General features: G+C 42.5%; 1 protein-coding gene across 3 annotated transcripts in view; it reads right to left on the bottom strand.

The window, feature by feature from the left end:
• The window catches only part of SLC7A10 (solute carrier family 7 member 10), a 40,242-nt gene extending 19,057 nt beyond the window's left edge, over nt 1-21,185 (bottom strand). The window contains exon 1 of one of the 3 annotated variants that reach the window (XM_014881981.2): nt 21,053-21,185. In XM_014881981.2, the coding sequence (XP_014737467.2) occupies nt 21,053-21,185 (133 nt within the window). Of the gene's footprint in view, nt 1-20,731; nt 20,754-21,052 lie in introns of those variants that run through there. The other 2 variants (XM_088171826.1, XM_088171825.1) reach the window with 2 other exon arrangements.
• Nucleotides 21,186-22,684: the final 1,499 nt, after the last annotated feature.

Genomic DNA, 22,684 nt, shown 5'->3' with positions numbered 1-22,684 from the left:
CACTCAGCTGCTGTGGTGTGAGGGACAGACCTGCCCCGGGCTGGGAAGGGTGGGGAGGTGCAGAGAGAAGCAGCAGCAGCACCGTGGGAAGCAGGGTGGTCTGGCCATGTCGTGATGAGCCCGGGGAAGAGGGAGCTTGTCCTGGTGAGTGTAACTCAGAGGGAAGGTGACAGCAGTGACCTGGCACAGCAGGGCCAGCCTGCAGCCTTAAGAAACAGTCACTGATGTGTTCTTCGAGTGCTGGCACTGGGCATGGTCAAAGCTCTCTGTGTTTCATGTTCCTGCCTCCAGGCTGGGCCCTGGCAGGGATGGGCAGTGGGGGGCATTGGCAGCAGGGCTCTTTCTCAAATCCAAGTGGCTGCAGGGAGGAGGTGTCTGTGCCTTAGAACCATGGCTCCTGTCATGGCACCACTGCCAAAGCAGTGCTCCTCATCTGCACCTCTGTCTGAGCTGGAAACAGCCACAACTGGCTTTGTTTAAGGAGAATACTTTCTGGGTGCAACTATCTGAAGGAGCAGGACAAGGACCAGACAGGCTTTTGGACACACAAACTTTCTACCAATTTTGTTTTGTTTTGTAAATTAAGTAGCGAATCATATTAAAAAAAAAAAAAGTAATATCCTTCATGAATGAATAAAGAATAAGACAAAATTACTTTCCAGATTCATTATGGATTTCATATGACTTTGCACTCACAACATGTGCAAAAGCTGTATCAGTAGGAGTGGAAATGCTACAGCCTTTCTGACAACAAAATGTTCTCATGAAAATCTGCCATGAACGTGGTAAAAATGTACCCAAAAATACCTTCACTTCACTTGGCAGAGGACATGATTGAAAATAGGTATGGTGGAGATACTGAAATGCTCCAGAAAATACAATGTCAGAAAGTGCCTGATGAGAAGCAGTTTTCAGGAGGTCTTGGTCAGGAACTGGAGGGAATTTGGTGAGCAGCTTAATGGGTGAGAAAATGCAACATGCACTCTTCCCATACACAGCATGATATTTTGTCATCTCTTGTTTCTTGGTGTTTGTTGCCTTTTTTTTTCTCTTTTTCACAATAATGTGGAATAGTTGGTATAAAAATACCATGACAACTCAGCTTTTGTTTAAAAATTATGTTACTAACCCTTATGAGTCAGAAGGCAAACAAAATATCCTGAAATATATATATCACTTCTGAGATCTTATCCAGTGGCATGATTATTATTTTGTTTTTGGACAATGTTGAGAGCATTTTCCACATCCTAGAAAAATAGGAAATGGGGGAGGGGAATAAAAAAACCTAAAAAATTGGAAACTTGCTGGGTCCTGGGTCGGGTGAGCCCAAACATGGGTGCACCGTGGGTGTGAAGTGGGTCCAGCCTTTCCATCAGCCATGCTCCATCTCTGACTTGGTGGAAGTGGGTCCCAAACCTGGTTTTCTGTGAGGAGAATGCTAAACCCCCCATACTTTCAAATCTCCAGTTGTTCATCTAGTTATGTTTAGGATCTTTTGTGACCTGGCCCTGGAATGGGTTTCCCATCCACTCATACACATGCAGCATGTAGTTTTGCTCTGAGGTCAGCACCTCATGTAGAGCTAAACCATTTGGGAACTGTGGTAATTATGTAAAAATGGGGACATTTGGCTTATTGAAAAATCCAGTGTTTTCATTTTGCCTTCAGCTTTTGAACTATGAGAGTGTATTTGGGGTGAGGTACTGGGTTTTGATGTCCTTTAATATAACTACAAGAACTGAAATTTGTATCTTAAACCAAAACACTTCAAGAACTGCACTTTGAAGGAAAAGAGTATCCCTGTGCTTGTGAAGAAATAAAGAAACTTGGTAATACTTGGCCTATTCACTGAATATGCAAAATCCTCAGGGCATCTTTTATTTATCTGCAGCACACAATACACACAGACTATAAAAATAATGGAGTTCTGTAAGAATGGACTTGTATGTAGAGACCATATTTAGTCTTGCTTGGATAAAACCAAGCAATTTCTGGTATAGTTAGCAAAGAAAAATATCACTCATGCCTTTTTATTGCATGCACATTTCTTTAAAGATCTGTTGGACATCTGAAATTCTGAATGGATCAGTAATTTGCCTAAGAAGCTCTTTCCCTTAAAAGTGAAGTATTAACAACAAAGAAATTCTGTGCCTTTTCTTTTTTTTTTTTTTTTGGCCACAGTCAGGTAAATCGGTTTGTGACTAGTTGTTCAGTGAAGGATTATAGCAGGCAACATTGCTAAATAACTGTGCATGGTTCATTGCTGGATCCCACAAACCTGGGGTTTTGGGCTTTCTGTGCTTTCTGACACTGACCCCCATGAGAACACTGCTTTGACCTGAGGCCTTGGAGAAAGCTTCCAAATTTGAGTTAAAATTGTGTAGTTAAATAGGAATGTGTGCTTTCACATGGTGAAGAGTTTTAAATTTGGGGTTTTTATAATATAGTAGTAGGTGTGGGACAAGATGGAGGATTTTGGGTGGTGTCTCTATCAGTGCTCATCTTCCTTCTCCTTCATGGTTTCAGGCAGCAGTTTCTGGTTGGTCAGTCAGTGTCACACTGAGGGTCACGGGAATTTAGTTATTGGGTTAAAAGTATAAATAATATAAGTGTTATTTCTCTGTTAGACTGTTTAGCTTTAAGAAACCTTGTAGCTCGCTGGATCTTGCTCTATTTTACTCACTTCTAGCTGGTGACTAGGAGTATTGCTAAACTTTCTGGACTTTTGATAAGATTTAATAAAAAACCAAGCCCAAACACAGGAAAATCAGTTTCCTTCGTGTGTTTTTAATGCTGGCTCTGAGTGAAGGCAGAAGAGACTGAGACAAACCACTGATTAAGTGGTGCAAAACTTCCAGCTCATGAACAGGAATCCTGCCACACTCGTGCTTTCAGCAAGGGCAGTGTGCTGTCCTCTGGAGATGGCACTCCACACTCAGGTGGGGCAGGAGCCCCAGTGCACAGTGCAGGTGGTGAGTGGGGAGCTGTGGTGGCCAGAGGGGATGCCTGGGTGTCCTGCTTCCTTCAGCATGGCTGTGGAGGAGCATCCCATGCTTATCAAAGCAGAGCAGGAACTGGTAAGACAATAATCAACCACAGTAATCAGCATCATCCAGGATTACATCCCCAACTGCAGAGTGGGTGTTTAATTGCTGCAGTTGTGACAGATTCTGTGTCTGGGGATATTTACTGTGAAGGGCAATTCTGGCACTCATTTCTCAGTGTCAATGTGAGCAAGCTGTAGAAAATGGGAATTTTTTTTCTTTTAAAGTAAATGTTTGAGACCAACTTGATTTCAAGTACAGGTCTCTCTTGATATATTGGTATATTGTATCCTCAACAGCAGATACAGGCAGTTTTCACTGATAACAGAACAATAATCAAAAAGTTCTCCCATCCTCTCAGGACTCTCACATCTAGGTAGACATTGCCCAGGCCAACAGGATGACAGTCTGTGTCACTGCTTAAAAAAAGCTCTCTTATAAACAAATGCTGAACCTTTGCATCCTGCCTAGGAATTACAAATAAATATACCTTTTTCCAGTAGAAAATATTGTAAAGAATTGAGAATCCTGTTTGGCAACAGCAACAAAAAAGCTTAATCAAAAGAAATTGTGTTTTGCAAAGTGTTTAAATCCTAATTAAATACGAGGTGGATTATGTCAATAATGGTGAGGGATGTAACTCATCATGGATATTTATTTATGTATGTATTTAGCAGAAATCTATTAAATGAAGCAGCTTCTGGTGTAGCTAATTACCAGTTAATTGCCTCCCAGGAGTTAAACACTCCAACTTGTTAGTGACCAGTTTTGACTGCCACTGCCTGTTTGTGAACTCAGGGCATGACACAGCCACAGAACCAGTCAAGAAATAAAACGCACAGCTCATAACTCTGGTGTGAACTGTAAATTTTGTGGCAGCACAGACAGTCCCAATGGCTGTGTTTATTCACAGTAAATAAACTTGCTGCTCTCTGCCCTGGCTGGGCTCAGGCTCTGGCTCAGCCACGTGCCAGGAGAGGTGGCTGCCATGCACCACAGCTGCCAGGCACAGGGTGCTGCTCAGCCTTTGTCCAGCTTATTAACACAAGTGTAGCATCCAAGGCAAGAGATCATAAGTGTCCCCTCCTCCCCTACTGAAATACAAAGACTAAATGAAATTTTGAATCAAGAAAACAGGTCTAAAAAATTGCTAGCACAAGGTGGTACTACTTACTAGTTACTTAAAAATTAATAGGCTGTAGGGACTCGACAGAATTAAAACCATTAAACACTTCAAGTGTGTTTTCTTAACCTCTAGTCAAACATGCATTTAAGCTATGTGGCAGTTATGGTATTTAATGCAATTTCCTGGATTTTTTTTTTCTTTTAAATACCATTCAGAAAACTCTTAATGAAAAATGGATGAAGAATGAAAAGATCTATAAAGCCTGGCATTAAAATAATAGCCATTTAACTTCATAGGCAAGTAAAAAAATGGAACTTCTGTATCAGTGGAAAATGAATCATGGCTGCTCTGTTAATATGCTTGCAAAAATACCCCTCAAAAATGGCTGTAAAAATAACAGCGATAATTTAATGTCTGCAGGGATTAGTATTTAACAAAATTAAACAAACTTAAAACCTGACTTCAAATATTTATGTAAAAATTCCTAGCAAGCAAGAACATGACCAGCCATTATAAACTGCTATTCCAGCATTCCAACTGGATTTTACTGCTTTAAGAATTCATAATCTGATTATACTACACACAACTTTAAAGATTTTAAAAATCAGTCTGCTTCAAATACTGGCAAAAGTATTTCCCTTAATTTCTACTAGATGTGTAAAAAAGATTATTTGCCTTCTGAGCACTAATATGTGGGTGTAGTCCATGAGGACTTTAAGAACCAAGGTTTTCTAACAATAAAGGTGTGGATAGAAGAGAAAACTGAGTTTAGGGAAGTAAATATTTCAGGCATAGCTTCACTTATTATACCTGATGCAGCCTTACAGGTGTGCAAGTCTGTTCCAGTGATAAGGGTTAGATTTTGCTATTGCATGAGGTACTGTGGAGATCTGTAAATAATTTAAATTTCTCTATCTTAAAAATCAATACCTGCTCAGCAGGGCACAGCTGTGCCCTGCCCAGCTGCACAAAAGAGAGGGAAAAAGCAGTGGGAAATGGGCTGGAGGTGTCTGTTATCTGTAACAGATATATCATATAAAACATATCTGTATGGGCTGGAAGTACCTGTTATTCACTGTTACCTGCTGAATCCAAAGAGCTGTGGCAAGGATGGATTATCATTCTTATCCTGAATTTTAGCTAATGTTACTGTGGGTGCCAAATTTTTGGTTTGCTGTTCTCCCCAGTAATCAGGCAGTCTGCAGGATAATAGCATGCATCCTTCCCCAGAGAGAATAACCTCTGCCTCCTCATCTGTTACTTTAAGAAAATATAAGATTTATTAAATTGCAAAGACCTCTGATAAACAGAACTAGCAAGTGGATACAACTTGTGCATGCCAGCTGCAATGTTGTGATTTTAGGAGTGTGTTAGGCTGCTGTGTTGCAATTAGATGAAAAAATTCACAATCTAGAGAGGAGCAATCAAGGCAAATTTGTGCTAACCTCAGCCTTCACAGGACCTTTAATAAATCTGGGGCCATTTGAATAGTTCTTTAAAAGCAGTAAGCCACACATTTGGCCCTGGCTTAAGGTATATAAAGTGCTTAACAATGATAGTTTGTTTGGATTCCCTTTCCACCAGTAGTGGAAGGCAGCCTTAAAGGAAAGCAATACTCTAATCCTGCAGGATGCATTTATGGGACTGCAGTGCTTTGCTATCCAGCTGAAGCTGTTTGCCATCCTCAGTCCAACCTCTGCCAAAGTACCCAACAGCTTAAACCCACAAAAACGTGGTGGTTTAAAATTTCTATCTTTTTGTAAAATTAGTGATAATTTGTCAATTACTTTACTTCTACAGGAGCAGGTTAACCAACAGAAACTTCATCAAGAACGCTTTCAAGCCTCTGTTTTGGTAACATGGTGTTCACAAAATAATCTGCTGCTTCAACAGCATTCAGAGGAGGCTCTTTGGCATGTATTATCTACTTGTAGGAAGGATGCATCTGCACCATAAAGACCTCACTAAACGAGATACCATGGGGGATATTCTCATTATAGTACTTGAGTCAAATACAAATGTTCCAATAACCAAAAACAACACTGGAACCTCTGATGCAGTTCTCTGGCTTACTTCCTGATTATGTATGTGGGCATACACTAGGTATGGTAGATGAATTTACAAATCCTTTTGTCCAAAATTGCAGGGCCTAGCTGAGAAGGAAACCTGGTTGTCCCTATCAGTCAGTGCTAGTGCTGACCTGCTGGAGACCAAACATTTAGGTGATGTATGCAGGCCAGGAGGTGCTGGGGATCAGGCCTCTTGGGAGCATGTGAAATAATAAAGATGACAGATGTCTGCTAGTACATGGTTTTATTCAGTTTTATTTGAATAACACTGTTACAGTGTGTTTATTTCAAAGAAGAAGTTAAAGTCTGTATGATAGGATTTTGTTGTTCTAAACTGAAACTCCTTTTATTCTGCTAATCCTTTCACAGGCTGCAGGCTCTGTCTCCTCTTTTCAGGCACACAGTCCACTGCTTTATTTCCTGCTCCTCTGTTCTGACTCTTGTACTTGGTCTGACTTCTCTACTTCCTTAACTTCTGACTTGCTCTCCTCTTCTCTTGCCAGCGTTGGGATATGTGGGCTGCATTTCATTACCATGGAGAGGAAACCTCAGCCTCCCTTGCCCTTCTCTGTAAGCTGCAACGATAAGGCAGAAATATCAGGAAAAGCCTTCTCCTAGGGACTAGGTGACATTTTCAATGGGATATGCCCAACGTGAGCTCCCACATGCTGCTGCACTCATAGCAGCCCGTGGCCAGGAGGGGATTACAACCTGCTGCTTTTGCTGAGCTTCATACTGCACCTTCCTCTTCTGCCTTATTCCTTGACACCAGGGACCCTGAGCAGGGTTTATTGCAGGGCAGGGCTGCCAGGTAAGGATGAGGGAAGCCTACAGACTGCAGAGCAGTCCTTTTTGGTGGCTCCCACTGCATCCCCACTGGCAGTGGTGCATGGGTCTATGGGGAACAGAGGCTCAAACTTCCCTTGACTGTGGGACTTCAGCACATAAAGGAGCTAGTGACTCCTGAAGCAAAGGAGAGAAAGCTTCAACCCTCCTACTCATTTCCAAAGAGAAGCTGAGTGCCAAACCTACCTTGGTGTTGTGAGAGGGATGTGGAGGAAACCTCTGTGATATTCCAGAAATGCCTGGACTGCCCTGGTAAGAAAGTGCAGCACTGCACACTGACTGCTCTCTATAAATGGTGCAGCTTTATCTTGTTTTGGCCCTTGTTACCTGTCCAACACCTGGTTTCTGTGCTCTCTGGATCTCATTATCCTGACTTAGAATTTCACCTGCAAATGGCAGAAATGTGTTGTTAAATCCCCTGATGTAGAAATAGGCAGTGTGTAAAGCTCTGCTCTGCAAGCATGCTGGAGGACATGAGGGCCTTCTGTAGGACACTGTGACTGATTACTAACTGATAAATTGTGATTTTAAGGAAAGCAGTGGAGATTGGTCCTTCTGTAGTGGCTTAAGGGGCAGATGCCAGCCCATTCAGCTGATTTAATGTTTGTCCCTCGGCTGAGAAATCCCGCAAGTGACAGCTCCATCTCCGGGAGCGCTCTCACAGCGCCCTCTACACCTGAAACAATTTTGGGTATTTACCAAGAAGAAGAGCACTTACAAAACGCTGCTGTAAATAAAGCTCACCAACTCAGCCATAAAAACAGCCAAAGAGTTCAGCTGTGTCGGGGAGTGCTGTGGCTCAGACAATATGACACATGCAGCTTTTTAGCAGGACACTCTTCAGCCCAATAGTAAAAACCCCTGCACCATCTTTGAAGCATAATTTGTTTTCTGGAAAATGCCGGATTTCCCCCCTTTTTTCTCCCCCTAACTCTATTCCTTTTGCTCATTGTGATTGATCACGGTGAACAGATTATTCAGTCTGGAAAATTCATCAGCAGCTGCTGCCCAGTGGCAAAGCCTCTTGCTGTCCATTCCTGAAAACTGTCACTCCTCGTGGATGTGTCATTGCCCGAATCAGAAAGATTAAATAGAACATCAGTATGCAGTTTCGAGAGTTACACAGCACACAGAAGGATTTTTTGTTAGACAAATCTAGGCTCTAGCAGAACAAACCAGACTGGAAGTTGGCACACCTCTCTGACCCCCACACTGCTCCACACTCCCTGCTTACCTCGCATCTCTGCAGCTTTCTGCTGGGAAAAATCTTCCTCCTTGTGAATTCAAAACTTTGTTTGCATTTCTGGTGTCCTTGTAACCCTCAGCTTATGGCTACCAAAATCCCATGTGTGCTCTGCACCACCCAAGGGACAGTGTGAGGACTTATGGGGCAGCATTACAAGAACGAGCCAGTCTGAAGAAAAGACACAGCTTGAACTTGATCAACTGCAAATGAAGCAAAACCCTATTCCCACTCTTGCCTCTGATTTTCACGGGGTTTTATGCCTTCTGCTCTGATCCCACAAAGATGAGTCCTGCAAAAGTGTCCTCAGACTCAGGCCAGGTGGGGGATTTTTGACTGTGCTTACACAGCTTCTGCAAACTTGGGATCCATTCAGAGCACCTCTAAACCAGGCATCACTTAATCCATGATTTCTGAGGGGGTAGAATGGGAACTTCAGTATGCTGAACTTTTAAGGTAAAGCTTATTCTTCAATATTGCCCTGACTAGTAAAGGCTAAAATGTTCAAAGTGCCTTCCTGAATTGAAATTCCTGGCAATACATATTTAAAACAAAACTGTATGAAAATGGCAGTAACAAATCATCCAAACACATCAACTGTTGTGTTACAGCTCATGTTATGTCACTGAGAAGAAAGATTGATTTAGAGTCTCCTATAAGGTCTACTGCCATTGCCTAGGATCTTACACAACCTTATTTTGAGTGCAGATGTAAACAAGACACGAACTTCTTAGCAAAGCTTGGGGTGGTTGCAGGTTTTACACCTCCTTGAACAGAAATAATTCAATCTCTCAAGTTTACATTTTTCTGGCTGTAAATCTATGTTAGTGTATTCTGTGTAGTTAGTTTTACCTCTTAGCATGGTAATCTCAGAATTTATGTCTCTCATTTACATCTCTAAGTGGCTTTATCTCTGTTTAATCAAAGAATACAAAGATAGGCTATGGTCAATGAATTGGGGTGGCATATAAAAGCAAAAAAAAAATAAAAATTTATGCTTCCTGGCGTGTGTGCAACTATTTATTGCACTTGCACTTAACTTGAAGTGCACTTTGGTAAACAGCTCAGTCTGGGTTTAAATAAGATTTACAAACACCTATCAGCTCAGTATACACTTCGAGAGACACTACTTCTGATGCTGTGTTGCTGTCCTCATGTATTTAGAACCAGTGCTGACTTGTATCTTGACTTTATTTTAAAATATATAATTTATTTTAAAGAACATGTTTAGAATTTTACTGAGTAGAACTAGAAACTCCTGGACTTCCAAAAGAAATGGCAACTTTTCTTGCAGTTCTTAAATATCTATGATCTGGGAATTTAGGGACCTGTTGTAATATGACCAAGAGTTAGCAATATTGCTATATAATATTCCTATGCATATATGAATACTGTATTTTCAAATATCTCAACTATCTTTTGAAATTATGTATCTTCAGAATTATGAGACTTCATGTTGCTCACTGATATCTTTATGTATCAGGTTTATCTAAGCAGTTGAACAGCTGTGTAAAAAATTCATCAAAGGAATGTCGCTCCTGCCCATTGAATAGAAAAAACTTTTTCACGGAATACTTTAAGTACACAGAAACATGGAATTGAATCAGCTAATCCTACAAAATAGATGTTAACACAGACCTGAACACTGCTGCCAGCACAGTGTATAGGACTCTGGTTATAATCCACACTTTCTGTTCTGGTTTTGCAAGAGAGTGGAGATCAGTCTGTTTACTTCTTTCCCAGTTTCCTAAAGTAACAGACTTATGTTTGAAGCACGTTCTTTATAAAGAACTTTATGAAGTTTGAAGCATGTTCTTCTTCACTTTACAGGAGTTTTCTCCTTGATTTGGGGTTTTTCAGTTCCAGTGCTCCTGAGTAGCTCAATCCCAGCCGAGAATTCCTCGAACTATTTCAGAACAATTGCTTTGTTTCAAAGAGAAACAAAGGGATTTCAATTGATGGTACATTCATAGACCTGTCTTTAGGGGGGATTCTGGGAGCTGATGGCTAGAATTGAATTTGCTCCTTTTGGCCTTTGTGTGCCCTTTTCCCTGTCTGAAACACAGAGGATGATCCCCACCTGCTGCAGAGGGCAGCCAGGACACTGCTCCTGTCCCCTGGCTGTGTTTGGTCCATGCCAAGTGTGCTCATTTGTAGATTTGTGGTAAAAAGGAGTGAATGGGAATTCAATGAATGAGAGCAGGTTACACTTGCTGGCATTGCTCTCTGCTGTGCAATTTGACCACAGCAAGGTTCATTCTCAGCTGCTTCATTGTGGCGTGGCTGCCACCTCGCTCAGGTATGTGGGCAATAAAGGATTAATGTGCTTGGCACCCAGCTGCTTTAATTTAATTTAATTTAAAGCCTGATCCTATGAGGCAATCAAGTCCTCCACTCTTGCTGCTTTCAGTAGGATTTGTGGGACTTGGGACCAGTTAAGAAAAGGGTATTTAATTTTCTGTCAGGAGCACAAGCATGCAAAGGAGAGCTATTTCTTCTTTATGCACTCGTAATATGTACAGGATTGGGCACCTTTTGTAGTCTGCTTAAATCTTACTGTGTTGCTAGGGAACTGGCCCTGTCCACAACCAAAAAACATGGAGACATTGTGTCCTACTGGTTTCTGGCAGAGTTTACCATAAGAAATGGCTTAATTGCAACAAGATCTACTAGCAAGAGTACAAAAAATGTGATTTGTCAGCTTTTTTGTCAGCCTTTTTTAAAAATTACAAATATTTTAATTCTATCATACACATGGAAATCCGTTTCAAGCTGAAGGCTAGGCATGTGAGGACACCACCAGAATCAAACACTTCTTTCCTTTATTCTTTAAAATACTGATTCAGCTATTTTTAAATTTACTTGAGTCAAAGCACAGTGTTTGGAAGCTTAACAAGCTTGGATACTCTCTGCTCTTTTGTACTAACTAAGGCTATTACTATTTTCAAGACTCTTAGAAAAAGACTTGATTATGGATGTTTCCAAAATGTATGGCTTTTCAAGTTTTCAGACTGCATTTAAAAGTATGAGAAAAAACAAACCTATATTTATGAAGACCTAGAACGACATTTCTGATACAGTTTCTTGTCCCTTTCAGGACATCAGAACTGTCTACATTGTTTTAAATTAGTGATAAAACAAGGCTTGAAACCTCAGATACCAAAGAATAAGTCTGCTATAAAAACAGGACAAAATCTGGGCAGAGAAAAATAAGCTATGGGGAAATGGAAATGAAATATAGTCTGAGATGACCTCCCTTAAAACAAACAAGTAAATCCTGTTCTATTAAGCTCTCAGGAGAGCTGCTAAGGAATTTTGAAATAATCCAGACAAGGAACTCAACCCCCCATTTTCATTTTTATCAGTCCTTTTCTTGCAACTCCCTAAGAAAAAATGATCCCTTGTGTGTTTTGTACAAAAGGATGAATTTTTATGATACAAAAGCACACACTTTAAAGCTGTTAGTCCTCATTCCTTGGCAGTCATTATCTTCAGGTTTATGGAGAAACACACATTGATCCTTCCCAAGGCACAGGTGGGCAGGGAGGCCAGGGACACTTCTGGAATCATCAGCCTACTTTGTGGGGCCTGGCCAGGAGCAATCTTACAGCACAATGCTATTAAAAACCTAATATATATGACACCTGTTAATAGATTTTTCTCCTTCTCTCAGGATAGTTGGACAATTTAACAGCAAAAAGATGGAAGATACTGAGGAACTGGCAGACTAGCCAAGTAAGGATGTTTTTTCTTGTCAGACCTGTAGCTTGTAACATCATGCACGTGTGCACAAGTGCAGTGGCCTTTTCACAAAACTCCTTGTGCTACAGAGAAGGCATTTCAATATTTAGACCTCAACTTTTGCCCTCCACTGTCAGGATGCATCTCTATAAGAGAGCAACTTTTTACACTGACTGCTCATCCCTGTGTGATGTTCTAACCCAGAGTTAATGTACAATAATTAATGTACCTGTGTGTTCACCAGGGCTACCTGTGAATTAGAAATTTTGTGATGATCAGCCTTGTGACATTCATTGCCACAGATCACATTAATATTGTGGATTTTAGCTCTCTGACCCAGTGGATTCAACTGAATGAGATTCTTCCTTAACTTGATTTCCCCTGGTATTTGTGGATGTAAATAAGGCCCTTATATTGTTCAAACATAATTTTTTGTGGTATACTATATTAAGATGTTTGGCTTGATCTAGATTAAGCAGCTTCATATAACTGATGAAAGAGCTATTGTTTTTCACAGCAGAAAAACTACCACTCATCCAGATCATTGACCTATTTCTTGGAGTTAGAATTAACCTTTCTAAAGTTTTACTGATTTTAAATGGTATGTTTTATTCTATTGGTATTTTGGTCCAACATCTGAAGTGTGACTATGCCACTATTTAAGGATAAGATAAAAAAAAGTCAACTTGATTTTCAAATATAGGATTTTAGTGTTCTGTAAGTTTTGGTACTATTCTAAAGAAAGTGTTAAATGAATCAGAACAATTTAGCTCTGGGGGTTATTCCATTACTCAGTGATTCAGAAATTCCTCAGGCTTAAACATCACCAGTATAGTCCTCACCACTCTTCTTGCTCTGAGATCCAATGGAATTTGTCTCTATTGCCTGAAAGAGATGATGAGCCATGTCTAGGAGCAAGAATTTAAACAGCTCACCCTAACATTAGATTGGTTTGTACATTACCCTGCAATCAGAAAATCAGCATCTACAAGTTTCTGAAGACGGGAACAGTTTGTATTTAATCACTCTTCAAATCTTGCTTTTCACTCCTGACTTGCTAAGGCCAGTGCCACAAGAAAACATCAGGAGAATAAACTAATACTGCATAAAGAGATTTTGTGGAGGCTGACATCTATTTACCACTATACACATCTTTCCTCTGCAGGACAATAAGGCTTGCATATTCCCTATGCTTTCTCACTATACAGAGAGGGATACAAGCATTTAAAAAGGAATTGGGGTTTTGAGATGCTCAGTCAATGTTGGATTGCTGGCTCCCTGCTCTTTGCCATGGAACATCTGCTAAAGAACTCTTTGGGAGACTTCTGGGTTTTTAAGGACCAGCAGAATAACACAACACTGTTAGGATGTTTTATATTTGGGGCACTTCAGTACTGACAAATGCCTTCTCATTTTATCATGCTGCAATCAAGATGACAAAAAAGTGTGGCAGCTAGTAGAAACTCCCCACACAGTACAACAAAAAACAGGGTCTCAAAAGGAAAAGTTTGGCACATGAAAAGCTGCAAACAAAAAAAGAGCTAAACCTCCACCAAACCATTTCTGCTTGCTGTGAGCCTGCCAAAGCAGAACAGACTTTCTCAACAGAAAAGGCTACATTATGCTAGAAGGAAATGAGCTGCAAGGCACAGGAAAAGGGAACACGAGTGGAGATTTATGGCACTGCTGAAAGCAGGCACTGTACTGCCAGATCAGGAGTGAGACACTTACCAAAGGATGCTACCTTTGTTAGTTCATCTGTCAAGGAAGGAGCTTCTGTTGCAGGGTATCTGAACTCCTGGCATTCACTGCAGAGAGCTCATCACTTCAGCCTTGTGACAGACTCACTGGGTCTCAGTCAGAATTTTCTACTGTTTTTAGAAGGTAGGAAGGTAAAAACCCCCCAAAACAAGCAAAACTCACCCTAACTAAACCTGCTCAAACCAAACCCATCACTGAATGAATGCTTGATGGCTAATGACTTGGAATGACAATTGTGTGATAATTGTTGCAGAAAAGTAGAAATTTAAATATTTTTTTTTCTCTTCATATTACACATGCGGGATTTCACATGCTGAATTCTCCTTGACAGAGACTGCAGCAGAAAGGCATATCTGTGGACAAATAATACCCTTTTCTTTCTCCAGAAATATTCAGTAAAGAAAAATGTAAAGTTAAGGCTTTTAAGGCTCTTTTCCCCCCACTCCTTTGCCAGGAATTTCTAATTACAGCTCCTTTTTAGACTTCCTCTGTAAGTAAGTTTAGTCTCAGAGGTAAGCTGCTAGCCCAGAGAAGCTGCAGAATCTCCCTGAATTTTTACCAAGCTTAATTTGAACTTTGCCATGGTTTTTACTTTCAAGTGAAACTGCAGCTTGTTTTCAGCTCCCTAAACTCAAGTGAAAGGTGATCCCAAACATTTCTGATGGAGAACTGGAACAGTCTTGTAAGAATGTGGGAACATGGTATCACTCCTAAAATATCATGCCACAAATGTAATTTGCATTTTGGATGGGCATCTGCTGTGCCAAGGGAAATACAGGCTGGATATCAGGAAAAAGTTTCTCATGTTAAGAGTGATGAAGTACTGGAATGGTCTGCCCAGGGGGGTGGTGAAGTCATCATCCCTGTGACTTTTTTAATGTGTTTAAAAAAAGACTGGATGTGGCACTTGGGGCCATGGTCTAGTTGAGGTGTTAGGGCATGGGTTGGACTCGATGATCTTGAAGGTCTCTTCCAACCCAGTGATTCTGTGATCTCTTTTTCCAAATGCAGGATCAGATCTTTTTCAGCAGTATGAACCTTTTTTCCTATTGGGTACCATACCAAATTATGGATACCTATCAGCTTGAATGTACACATGGAACCTGGACATGCAATTTTCAGTAGTTTTGAATCTGAGCCTAAACCTCTGGGCTAAATGGGAAAAACATTCACAAGTCCCTCAAAAGTGTCTGTGGTTTCTCACTAGTAAGGAATACATACCATTTATCTGGAACAAAGATTGACTGCTGACTGTACTAAACCACAATTTGCATTTATGAGAGGACAAGATACTGAATTACAGTTCTCTACAGTCCAGAATTAGATCCTGAACTATCGTGAAAAAAAACCCATTTGCATTTGTAAATACTTTGTGTGTAACATCAGTAATGCTCAAAATATTAGTTAGCAAGATGGGTAACAGGTAAGGAAGGCTGACTCTTTTCAAAAGTGTTTCAAAACATTTTTTTTTGAGAGAACCACTGAAGTGTAATCTGTATTACTCTCACAAGTCACCAAACAAAAGTGTGTCCTGAAACTTCAGTTAGATATAAAAGTGAAATGCTCTTGCATGGATTCAGAGAGGGAGAAAATTCTTGCTGCAACAGCACTGTTTTCTATGACTCCAGGCAGGGTCACAGGAATCTGGAAAAGTCATTCAGTGATGTGGGTGGTGGCTTTCTGCTGGATTTTTCATACATCTTTCTTCCTGCTGCAGTCCTGGAACTTGGGTACTACTCCAGTCAAGTCCATTGGGTCTGACTAGGAATGATCTCCTAATGATTTGATCTGCTACTTGATTAACAGATGGATCTGATTCCATGACCAAACCCAGCCCACTTAAGCAATGGTGGCCCATGACACATGACCAGAGAGGATACAGCAAGTGCAGTGCATCAATACCTATCCATTTCCACTTGCACACGAGGAACATGAAGGCTATTCTCACTTCCATGTGCTCTCTTTCCCCAGTGTTAAGGTAGCTGAATCCTGTAGATTTCTGCTGATAAAGACTATCTGTGGGATTTCAAGGGATGTTAGAATGGCAAGAGGCACAGTGGTAAGGAGACAGCTAATTGACACACAGGAAAGCTGGCAAATAGTTTTTTGTTACTGACAAGGAGGAAAAAAGCACATTGGAGTGCTGTACTTGGAAGTGATATTTATGCAAATAAAAACTTCTGTGCATATGCATATGCAATTATTTGTATGTAAGTACTGATGACAGGCAGATATAAAGACAACCAAGGCAACTCAGTTGTTCTCTTGATGGATTACCATGGTGTGGGCAGTAAATTGCACTAGGACAACCCTGACTAAGGAAGCATCTCTAATGGAAGGAGGCTTTTCAGCTTGTAGGCATTCTGCTGAGACATGCCCTGGGTGCTGACTGATGTCAGCTATGAATTATATATTGATTGATTATTATATATGTATATATTATGAAAGTAAGCGGGTGCTGTTGTCTGGGCAATGTGGACAGATAAATTCCAGAAAGTTACTTTCAGAACTAGCAAAAACTGAACATATTGCTCACTGGTCAGCTGAACATAGTTTTGTTACTATCACTGGACCTGAATCAGGAACCAGTTTATAAGGGATCTTATATAAAATTCATGTGTGAGTAGAGTAAGTACTGCAAGCATTTTTTAAGCAACACCAAGTCAGCTGATGCAGATAACTTGACTGCCTGCACTCAGGAAAATAAGGAGATGTATTTAGTTTTAGCTGACATGTTTTATTGTAGTTGAATTTGTAAATCTTCTAGTAGGTCTCATATAAGCTGATATTAAATCATTTACAAGTATACAATAGATTTCATCATAATGCTAGTATGACCCTATGGCTACTTGCATGTAGTTTTACAACCACATAAATAAAGGTTTTAAGAGATGTTTAACTGTTTCCTTTATATAATGTTACTTGATCTGTATTAAACAATCAAACAACCCTTTTTACATGTGTTGTATATGCAATTTGAGTATAGAGTTAAATATACATTGCTAATGTAAGAACAGTGAATTCTGAAGAATTCAGAAGAAGCAGGCTGCTATCAGACACTAATTAGTCTGCACTTTCTAGTTCTTGTACTTTTCTAAAGAACAATGGAATCTGGTAGAAATCACACAGAGACAAGTTCATTGAACTTCTTACTTAGCTTTTCATCTACAAAGGCAAAACTCCAAGGAAGGCACTGTAGAGCTAAGATGCCTGAAAATACACATGCAATAATCTTAATTACATACACAGTTCTACAAATGAGATGTAAAGCCAGCTATGTGTATGTGCATGAAACAACTGTTCAATTAAATACAGTATGGAATTCTGTGTCTGCTAAATAAAATCTAATGTGGATTTCAAACAATTACAAACTATCTATAAGTTATTATCTGGGAGATAATAACACATATATGTCACTACTTTTTAAGCTGTATAACTTCATCTAAGTATTGGCAAGCTTGATTTGCAGTGCATTTGACTGCCTTAGATTATTAATGTCTGGAGCCCATGAAAGATTTGTTTCCACTGTACATAACCACGTTGGAGACAGAGCAGTTTGGGTGCTTTTAAAGCATTTCTCAGGCACTTTTCAAAAGTGCTCTTTCTGTGACAGAGATGAATTGCCAGAAAGATTTGTTACTACTACTAAACACGGCTCAGTTTTACAGTCATGAACTAGCAGTCTCTTTTTAGAGTTAAAAGTTTTTGTATTTAGTTCCTGCATTTACATTAGGAAACGCAGAAGAGCTGTTTTCTGCCTCAGCGTGAAATAAACGTTGGAAATAGCCTTCTTCTCTAATCAGGCTTGTTTGTAAACAAGTTAAAAATATAAATGAAGTAATGAAGGATAGACAGGTTGTATGAAAGCTAGGCTGCTGGAAAAGATCAGGAGACTGTTCTATGGGGTGGATACAGGAAAGACATATTCCTAGTTTAAAGTAGTTTATACTTTTTTTTTCTGCATAGTTCTTTGCTAGATGAACTGGTATTTCTTATGGCAAAACCTTTCAAACGTCTATAAATGGAAGATAAAAATCTGAAAGGATGAGTTTTGTGAGTGCATTAAGACAGCATAGCAATTTATTGTGTTGATGAACACCTCGGTTGTAAAAACAGTAAGAAAATTGCTTTACAATACAAAACATGGCAAGAAGATTGAAAAGGAAGACCTGTTTGCCAGGGAATTAGCACAGGGGATGGGAGCTTGAGGACAACTGGCAAGATACAGGCTGTGTGTGCCCTCCCTGCTCCCTGCTCCAGTATGTGCCCCATATTCACAGGGCAGGCTGAGCCCCTCCTTAGCTCTAACAGCCAGAGGCATGGCATGTTCTGGATGACATCATGTACCTGTAGAGGCTGTTTTTACTCTCTTGGTTGCAGCTGTGATGGACTGACAGACTACAAAATATCGGGAGATCCACTATTGGCTTCCTGAGTGCTCCCTAGCACAATCTGACCCCCCAGCTCTGCTACTCACATAATGCCTCATTTTAAACAAGCAGAATTAGTGTACAGAAGGTAATCACAAACTTATTAATCACCTATTTATAAACTCATATTTACAGTATTTTTCAAATACTCTCTCCTGTTTCCTCTTAATTAGTACAAGATTATAATTCTTTATATCCATCCCACAGCTGATAGGAATTTTAGAAGTCAGCTAAACCAGAACATTTAGTGTAATGCTGGCAGATCACAGCATCAAACTTCTATTCGATAATATAAAAATATGCCCATACGTTTTCTGTACTTGCAAGAACATCTAAAGAAAAATAAGAAAGCATAATCTTTATGTCCATACAGAGCAAGAAGAGATTTTTCTCAAAAGTGATTTCTGGTTTTCTTGGTGTTCTCAAGCAGTATGACTTTGCTGTGGGATGCATCCACAGAATCTGATGCCTAAACCCTTGAAATGGGTTTCCCTCCTCCACTCAAAACCAGGAAATCCAGTATGATGGTTGACATAAAAGTCCTGGTCTGTCCTTTGGTCTGTTCCACAGGCTCTGACACACTGACTGCATCTGTTTTTTCCATGCCATTCAACCACTTGGAAATAAGTCTTCTGCCTATGTTAAATTCTATCAAACAGAAAATTTGTGAGTTAACTGGTTGCCTAATATCAATTTGAATCAACTAGTTTATAATTTTATAAAGACGTCTTATATAAGATTTCACTTAGTTAACTCCAGTAATGGCTTGCAAGCCGATCTGATGTAATTTGCTGTGTCCTCTGATTTGAGGCTGTCTTGTTTTATGCAGTAACACCTGCAAGGCTAGACTATATTCCTACTACATATTACTTTGTTACAGAAGACTTTGATACATGATGTTATTTCATGCATCTGCACACAAGCGAATCAAACTAAAAAAATAGGATACTGTGGTTGTGTTTCAAATGTCTTCTATGAAAATATGGGGGAATTTGCAGAAGAATTTTTAGGCTTTATGTGGCAAAGCATGTAACCTTCTTTGATACTTAAACCACTTGAGACTACTACAGTTTATCATAAATGTCAGTGCTTTTCCCTGCTCAGATGTCCTTGATTAGATGAGAGGCTGTTTTACAAGATTTATTTTGGACAGGCATGACATATATGAATTCTGCTTGCAAGATATTGCAAATAAGGTTGATGAAAGGCTGACAGGGAGAGAAGGGTAGCAGTCTCAAGATACCATTCTCTAATACCTAACAAACGATACAGATGTCATAAATCTTCTCTATAGCCAGTAGCTACTTGGGGAATACCTAACCCTGGAAGTGCCTTACCTACAGCAACGTGCAATACTTCACTCTGATACAAGCTCATCTGTGCTCCACTGAGATCCAGAACCTAGATTTTCCCCCTTAAATATGCTGAGGGATTCAAAATAAAGAATAAAGAATAAAGGTATCTTTGTATATGTAGAACACATCTTCCCACAAAAACTGCAGATATAGATTTTAGTGTTTCACTATGGGAATGGACTGGTGTATTTTCCTTTCATGTAACAGCCTTGCTTACAACGATCCTGTTCAATGGCATTGAATTTTTTCTTTTTTTTTTGCAAGACTATATCCATCTACACTGGACATAAAGGCATACATGACTAAGAGCATAAAACTGCAGAGGGCATTATGATCACCTATAGGAAGCATGCATGAAGTCCTCTTCCTCAAGCTTGGTGACATCAATCACAGAGACACACGGGGGTGTCCCAGCCAATCCTGCTAGTGAACAGTGTATTCCCATGGATGTGGCACGTCCTGCTGTGCCCGTTGTTACCTCTCTGTGCTGCCACGGACCTGGACACAATTGTCACTGCGAGTCTTGTCCGCAGGTCTTGGTGAAGGGAACGTCTGGGTTTCCTACAGGGTTTTGAGGCTCACTGGGTTAGTACAGGCTGCTTTTATTGACCTGGGCAAATCTTCCCTCCCCACGCTGGCCGCGGCACCCGCAGCCCGAAGGGCACAGGGACGGAGCAGCCGGTGCCCCGATGTCCCGGAGCAGCCGGTGCCCCGATGTCCCGGAGCAGCAGGAGCCCCGATGTCCCGGGGCAGCCGGTGCCCCGATGTCCCGGAGCAGCAGGAGCCCCGATGTCCCGGGGCAGCCGGTGCCCCGATGTCCCGGAGCAGCAGGAGCCCCGATGTCCCGGGGCAGCAGGAGCCCCAATGTCCCGGAGCAGCCGGTGCCCCGATGTCCCGGATCGGCCGTGCCGGGAGCAGCGCGCTGAGCGCCGCGGGCCGAGCGCGGTGCCAGCCATGGCTGCTGAGGGCGACCGCCACCGCGGGTCCCGCCACACGCGCCGAGCGCCTCCGCAAAGCGCAGGCTGCCACCTTCGCTCTGAAGAACCCCGGTCTCAGACAAACGAATCAATCTGGCTTAGCCTGAGAAGGAAGCGCCGCAGCAACCCCAACACTCACCGGTCATTAGGAACAGACTTTAGGAAACCTCACGGTTTTGCGTTCAGATGAACGACTGGGCAGAGGGGGCTGACTCCAACCGGCACCTCAGCACAGACCGTGTGTCACAGCCACAGCGACTCCTCGCTCAGCTCGCCGCTGGGCGAGCGGCGCTCCGCGCACCGGCGGCTGTCACCCCGCCGGTCCGCACACCTGCCCGCGGAGCGCAGCATCGCCAGCCCCGCCGCCTGTCCCCGCAGGTCCCGGCCGGTCGCGAGCCCCCGCCCCAGCGCAGCACAGCGGAGCGGCACGGGCTGCAGAGGCGGGCCGCGGTGCCCTTACCGATGATGATGGCACAGGCGCTCACCAGCCCGATCTCCTTCTTCAGCGCCACCCGCTCGGGGCCGCCGGGCGCGCGCTGCTCCCCGCCGGCCATCGCTGCCCGCGCTGCTCTGCCCCGCGGCCCCGCGCGCATGCGCCGAGCGGTGCCGGGGGGGCCGCGCCGGACGGGGCCGGGGGGGGGGGCACGGAAGGTGCCGGGACCCCTCAGGAGCGGCGGTGCCTGAGGGCCGCGCGTCAGTCCTCGGACACCTGCGAGTGTGTCCCAGGAGCCGCAGCGACAGCAGAGCCGGCGCTGTGCGGTGAGGGCTCAGCACCGAGCGCTGGGCTCGGACATTCGGCGTGTGGAGCCGCGGGTCCTGCCCGGCGCCACGAGCCGGCCTGGCGCCGTGCCGGGGTCCCTGGCAGAGCCGGCCCCGCACGGGCTCCGCGGCACCGCCTCCTCCTGGGCTCTCCTGGTTGAGATAGTGCGACAGCGTAAAAAATAAAAGTTTTACTGCTTGTCATCAGTGCTGCCAGAATTAAAATCAACACGGCAATGCCCAAGACTGGCTGGTTTCTTACTCTTTACGTTATTTCTCCGCTCTTTCTTCCCACGTTTTTTCACAGGTCTGAAGGGATCCGGCCCCAGCCCGTGCCTGCAGCGGCTCCTTCGCACCCGCGGGGCTGAGGGGCTGCCGGGACTGCCGGGGCTGCCTCCCGTGTCCCCCACATCCCCCGGGACTGCCTCCCGTGTCCCCAACATCCCCCGGGACTGCCTCCCGTGTCCCCCACATCCCCGGGGCTGCCTCCCGTGTCCCCCACATCCCCCGGGACTGCCTCCCGTGTCCCCCACATCCCCGGGGCTGCCTCCCGTGTCCCCCACATCCCCCGGGGCTGCCTGGGCCGGCAGCTACAGCTCGGGTTGTCTGTCCAGGCGCTTAAGTAAAGAAATGTTTTCTTTCCTCACACCGGGGATGGAGCTTAAATGCTGGGATCTGTGCCTGTTCCCAAATCTTTTGCTCTGTGAACAAATACCCTTCACAAGAATGTCAATAAATGAGATCTCTGCTCTCATATGACATGAAAAAGCTAAATCGTAGCTTGGGAAACTGGGCTCTTCCCTCAAGTTCTAACATCGAAGGGTTTATTGATGGAAATGCCCCGTTCGTTACCTGTGTAAAAGATGAACACCTTGCTGAGACCATTTCTGAGACCGTTCCTATGTTCAGAGAAGAATCCCGTGTAGGTGAGCTATTCTGAAAACGCTTAGTTTAAAAATTTTCCATCAGAAGATTATGTGGGAGCTGGCAAGGTGCATCAGTAGGGGAACAGTGGGAATTGGTTGTAGCGCGGTGGAACAAGGAATGTCTGCTTGTTCACCTCAGTGAGGGAAGCTGGGAAGTTTCTGTGGTGACATCTATCTGATTTTATTTGGCTTAAGAGTGAAAAGTATGACCTGACAACTGGTAAGCCTTTTGAGAAAATCCATGGACTATTCTCAGAAAGCTGATAATTGTGATTTTACTTTATACTGCTGCTTTTATAGAAAGGCTTACTGATTTTCTGAGGCTGAGACTTGCTTCCTAAGCTGATCTACCACTCTCTTTCTGATTGATACCACTTAAAAATGTTCTTTTATTGAATTACTATGTG

The sequence above is a fragment of the Sturnus vulgaris genome, chromosome 12 (genome assembly GCF_052056855.1).
Source record: "Sturnus vulgaris isolate bStuVul1 chromosome 12, bStuVul1.hap1, whole genome shotgun sequence".
Lineage (NCBI taxonomy): Eukaryota > Metazoa > Chordata > Aves > Passeriformes > Sturnidae > Sturnus > Sturnus vulgaris.
This window is presented reverse-complemented; position numbering and strand designations above follow the sequence as displayed.